The sequence below is a fragment of the Lutjanus erythropterus genome, chromosome 4, assembly GCF_056507025.1.
Source record: "Lutjanus erythropterus isolate fLutEry1 chromosome 4, fLutEry1.hap2, whole genome shotgun sequence".
NCBI classification, from domain to species: Eukaryota; Metazoa; Chordata; class Actinopteri; order Lutjaniformes; family Lutjanidae; genus Lutjanus; species Lutjanus erythropterus.
In genome coordinates this window covers 27,688,967-27,694,966 of record NC_139320.1, presented here as the reverse complement: position 1 = coordinate 27,694,966, position 6,000 = coordinate 27,688,967, and the positions used below count along the sequence as shown (strand labels likewise).

Genomic DNA, 6,000 nt, shown 5'->3' with positions numbered 1-6,000 from the left:
CCTTAGATGCGCATATATCTTGTTGTTTTTCACATTTTTATTTGTTTTTATATAATGATTACTTATGTAAACTCTCAATTAAGTTCAATCATTTTTATCATTGTCTGCTTATTAATTTTATTTTCTATTTAACTCTTTAAATTGCATTTAATTGTCTCATTATATTGCCTCATGTTCTTTTTACATTTTGTCTTGATGCCATTTATGTTTTTTGAATTGCTGTGCTGAAATGAATAAAATGAAATTCAAATAAACGTGCCTTGCTTTTTCTTTAAACAGTAGCGTGTAAGTGCTTTTTAAAAATTTGATTTTTCAGAGTAAGAAACCTATTTTACTTTATACTTAGGATTTATTTTTAGGACAAGTTGATAATATAAAGAATCTTGTATTACCTTAATAAAATATTTATTCTTCTTCTTCTTCTTCTTCTTATTATTATTATTATTATTATTATTATTATATTATTGTTTTCAGTTTTAATGAGCTGTGAACATGTATGGGTTGTGTCTAGCTGAGCCCCACCTTATGTCCTCCTTCTGTAGCCTCTGTTTCAGCTTAAGATTTAGTTGTTTCATAACATATTATAAAATATAAAATATAAAAGAACAAACAAGCATGATAATTCAGTGTCAATATAAAAACATCTTTATTTACAGTTTCAAACAGTCACATATAAAACACAGGTTAGAATGAAATTATATGTAAAATGGCACAAATTGATGAAAACATAGGAAAGGTAATGAAAAGTAACATATTAAACTTTGTTCCAATATGCATCTTTTTTTCATTTGCACTGATCAATCATTTTGTCTCCGAGTCCACATAACCGTTATTAGGGTGTGGTCACATGTCTTTATCTTGGCATTGATGAAACAAATCCTGAAGTGCTGTAACTCGAGATGAATGTATCAAACCAAACCGCGAGCACAATAAAATTCAAATCATGCTTACTATCACAACATGAATAAATTTCATGGACCATAAAGCATTTGATTCAAGTCTTTTTTTCAGTCTCTTGGCCTCATCTGGTGTCTCTTCTCTCCTCAGACGTAGTCCTTGGGTCCAGTTGAACGGCCAGCTGAGTACTTGGCAGAGTAGTTATCCTTTGGAGGGCAGTTGGCACAGAGGAGTCCACCACCCAGGATGAGGAGGGCGGAGGCCCCCCAACCAATGAAGAGTGCAGCTCCCAGCTCCCTCTTTTGAGATCCCACCAGCATCGGGTTGTAGAAGTCCCTGATGATACCATGTGCTGTCCAGCACACAGGGATGAGGCACATAATACCAGCAATGATGAATACCACACCAGCTGCCACGCCAATCTTGGCCTTGGTGCTTTCTTCCTCCACGCAGTTGGTGCATTTGCCCCCAGCGATGGCAAGGAGGATGCCAACGATGCCGATCAGGATGGCGATGATGACGAGGGCGCGGGCAGCCTGGAGGTCCCGGGAGAGGGCCAGCATGGAGTCATAAACCTTGCACTGCATCTGGCCCGTGCTCTGGACCACACAGCTCATCCAGATGCCCTCCCAGGTGGTTTGAGCTGTGACGATGTTCTGACCGATGAAGGCTGTCACCTTCCACTGGGGCAGGGCGCACACCACGATGATCCCAATCCAGCCAATAATGCACAGGGCAGTGCCCACCATCTGAAAGCCGGCCGACACCATGTTTCCTCAAAAAGTTTCTTGCACAGGCGTCCAAAAAAAAGGTCCAAATGTTGTGTCTCTGCTGGAAGTCAGTAAAGTCTTGCTTGAGTGATCCCCCAAGAGTGAATGTTTGGGCAAGGTTGGAGTGGGTCTTTTATACACTTAACCTGGGAGGGGCTTGACACACAGTGTCACACAGAGCTGTGACGTGATGACTACCCCACGGCCCCACCCCCACCCCCTGCGGGCATGTGTCATCATGTCAGTTTTTGTCTCCATCAAGTTATCGTTGCAGGTGGAACTGTGACTCACATGTACTCTGTGAGATCTGTTCAGCAGACATAAAAAAACACCACCAGCCACACCCTCAGAAGTGCTGTATTGGCCTTTAAGCAGCTTTTCTGGTCCTGTTTTTGTTTTTACATGTTTTCTGTTATGTAATTCAACAATTAGTAATATACCTATATAATAAATACCTTAAAATACTACTTTGCGGTCATCATGTTTAAGTTGTGCGTGTACAAAATGTCAGATTTTCATAAACTGCCAGGAACAGCTTTGTTTAATGGTGGTTACTTTGTATTTTTGTGTTCATTCAAGGTTTTCTCAAAATGTACTTTTCAAAGAGCACTTAATTTGTAATTAAGACGAGTTTTTCTCAGTTTCAGTTTTCTCAGCTTCAGATTTTGGATCAAACATTAACTATTGGTTTGTAAAGAAGTGAATGTGTGTTTTAATCCTTCTGATGTCAGAACAAGCAGAGCTGCCAAAAGTAGACATGTTATTTTCTCAAGTAGAGGTAATATACTTGTGTAAAAAAAAAAAAAGACTTGTAAAAGTAGAAATAATGATGCACCTTCTCTACTCAAGTCAAAGTGAACAAGAGGCTCTGAAATGTACTCAAAGTATTAAAGTAAAAATTAGACCTCTGAAGGACATTTCTACTGACTTTTTCTGTGCAAAGCTAACTGAACTTCATTTTTCTCTGTGTTATGTTAAGAGGAGTAACTACATATATTTGTGTTCAAATGTGGTGAGTTAAAGCAACATAAGTAATTTCAAGTACAGATACCTGAAAACTCAGTACAGTAATGAATTATCTGTACTTTGCTACTTCCCACCACTGAGTACAAGACATTCATTTAGTCAAGGTATATCAGTAATTTTCATTTTTTTAGGTTTGCTAAAGCCTCCAAAAAACAAGGAAGTCTCAAGCCTAGACAGACAATCCTTTTGTCAGGAATTTGCTAGTGATGTTGTCTGTTAACCTTTGACCCCCGGTCTGTGATCTCCAGCTGTGAAGTTTCAGTTTCAGACATAGTGAGAACACACAAACAACTTTTGTTTACACCTCCTCAGCAAAACAGACTAAAAACTGTCTGAATGAAAATGTATATATGTCAGAATATGTATGTAGGTGCATACAATTACTACTCACTTCCTTATTTCAGTAAAAACAAAACTATTAGTTAACTGCAAATTCTTGATTTCTGCTTTTAAGAAGATAATGAAAAATTTTGACATCACATACAGAAGGCACATGCAGCATTTTATTACAATGCTTTCCTCAATAACTAAATTACTTCGAAAAACTACAGAATGAAGCTGGTTGGGTGAATACTCAGACCGTTCTGGTGTTTATCAGTTCCAGTGCCCTGTTCATTGCACAAATGTAAAATTCAAACATATCTTACACAAGTTTCACTGATTTAAATGAGCCTTCTTGCACAATAAGGTAACAGAAAGGTGTCATTTGCATAACCAAAGAACATACCCATGAAAATATTTTAATATCGAGCCCATTAAAAAAGAATTAAATCATAGGCAGATGCAGGAGACATATCCCAGTAGGTAGGTAACAGCAGCAGGTGACTTGACAATTCCACCACAAACTGATGCACAAAAAGCACAAATTGGTGTGAACCAATGGACCACCACAACCATCGCTCAATAAACCCCCAATGTTTGAAACTTTTGCCCTTCTTTTCAGTTGAGTATCAGCCTATATGAACATGCAACAGAAAAGATTTACTGTAGTTTAAAACAAAAAAGAGATCAAGCTGACCTTGCAGTGATGTCAGTCCTTTGAGGCTGAAGGTTCGCAGGCTTCTTCTCTCCTCCCGTAGGTCGTCTTGGGAGAAAGATGTGCACTCTGCAGTCCACAGGTCCTACTTGATCTATCGATAGTTGTCCTCAGCAGTGAGACGAGATGTTGGGAAAATGGCAAACACCATGCCAAGTGATTCCAGGTGACAGACTGTTGCAGAAAGAGGGAATAGTGAGAGGGAGCAAAGAAAGGCAGAGGTAGGAGAATCAGATTGTTTCAGAAATGAATAGAGGCAGTGTTTCAGAGCCAAAACTGCCGTTAGGACTATAATGCCTCTATTTTATCCAAGGTAGGATCATTAAAGCTACTTCGGCCGGCTATGGAGATTGGGTTCCACACACGAGGAGGCAGTGAGGAATTTCCACAATTAAGAGTCTGAGGAGAGATGGTTTCAGGGTGAGATTAGTCCTGATGTGCAGCTCTGGCAGGCCTCAGATGAAACAATCACATGTCTCATGTATTAGGAAAATTCATATATTGTGTGCAGGGTCTAATAAAGATGCAGCAACTTCAGCACCCTTGAAGCACTGTATCAGATTCTGAAAAATGTGCATAATCATTTGTAAAAAAAAAAATCTAATTAAAGTAAGTAATTCAAAATGTAGCTGGTTATGTGAAACTGGTGCCAGAAAAGTGGAGAGAAAGAGCTCAAGTCTCACAACTTTGCAAAAGGGAACAGTGCAACTTTTGCAGCAACAGGTGAAAGATTAAACTCCATCAGCCATGAGAAAATGCCAGAGGGAGCTGAAGTGACAAGTGTCAGCAGGTAGTCGGAGGCAAGCCCAGACTTCACAGTAACGGCTGACTTTGGCTCTCACTCAAGAGTCCAACCCTTCACTTAACTTGGCGGGTTCATTATGCATATCAGCCTGCAATGCACACAAAGGCACAGGTGTCTTAATTAAGATATTTAGCTTTTATTTTTTGGGGTTAAATGTTGTTAAGTTTCCCAAGGTTAATACAAAACAAAGTTATTCAACAGATCTAAATTAAATATACATTCAAAAACACATTTTGACTGTTTGACTGCAAATGAGGACTTCAGACTCAGAACGTTACACAGTACACAGAACGTTATTGTCAGACCAACATGTTTTGGCTTGTGAACTTCATCATGACCTTTAGAAAAAAGCTGGATACAGCTTATAATTAAGGTTGAGTACTGAACCCTGTACTTTTAAGGGCACTAACCTAATTACAACAGTACTAACGAGTGCCAGTATAGAGAGCTTGTCAAAGTCGCAGTGCATCAGGACAATGGTAGGTGGAAACCTGTATGCAAACAACACTTGCTGTAATATTTGTAATGCAAAGTGCAAAGCTGTCTGTGCAACGCATCGACCCAGAAAAACTTATATCTACAAACTAAAGAATGTTCTGTGTTTCATAACCTGAAAGCCTGAGGTAAATGCAGCTAATGTTAGCACACTTTACGTAACTTAACCCTCTATGGACAACAAAACTTTAAATGAGGCATCAACAACGTCATCAACATCTTCAGGTTATTAACAAGCTTGTTGGATAAGTTGTTGTTTGAGATAAATGGGCTTTTCACACTTTTTGATGTTAGCTTAGCATTTCAACACTTGCATCGTAAATTCCTTGTACCAACATGCTATTCCTACACCACAACAGTGTGTGACATTTGTTCGTTTGTCTGAAAGCTTAATGTGAAATCAATATTTGTGAATTCCAGACTATTATGGGGAAATCTAACAGTATGCAAGCACTGTGGTAGTGAAAACAACAATAAGAACATAACAGGAAGGATATTTCATGTGTTTCTCCCTGGTGTCAGACTGAAGGTTGTAGGGAAGGGTCTGGGAGGGACGTAGAGAGGCGTTTTAATTTGTGTGGTGTAGTAAATGTTATAAATAACTAACAAATGTTGAAATTGAGAACTTTGGACTTTTTTGTATAAAATAAATTTAGTTTGATACAAAATAAAGTGCAGAAAAAAGGTACTGTTGGGCATCAGTGCTGAACTACAGATACTGAAATCAGTACTGATTCAGATGTGAATGGTGCACAACTCTAATTATAATGTAATATATCTTTTTAGATTCTTGAGTTACTTCCACTTAATTTGTCTGACATTGGGAAATCTGTTTTCTGAAATATTTAGATAAATTAGTTAAATTTTATTAAATTTTGTTTCTTTTCAGTGAAAAAGCTTTAAAATGTTCAGTTTTTTCCTTTAGTCCAATGTTGGACATCAATGTTGTTGCATTTTGGTCGACAATATGA

At 38.1% G+C, this 6,000-nt stretch overlaps 1 protein-coding gene across 1 annotated transcript; it reads right to left on the bottom strand.

Moving 5' to 3' along the window:
- Positions 1-622: 622 nt before the first annotated feature.
- Positions 623-1,705, bottom strand: cldna (claudin a). The gene has a single exon (XM_084717494.1). The coding sequence runs from the start codon at positions 1,665-1,667 to the stop codon at positions 1,044-1,046; it is 624 nt and encodes a 207-aa protein (XP_084573620.1). The 5' UTR covers positions 1,668-1,705; the 3' UTR covers positions 623-1,043.
- Positions 1,706-6,000: the final 4,295 nt, after the last annotated feature.

Bases quoted from the DNA above. Each gene is read 5' to 3' on its own strand.
- cldna (XM_084717494.1), bottom strand. From the start codon at position 1,667: ATGGTGTCGGCCGGCTTTCAGATGGTGGGCACTGCCCTGTGCATTATT.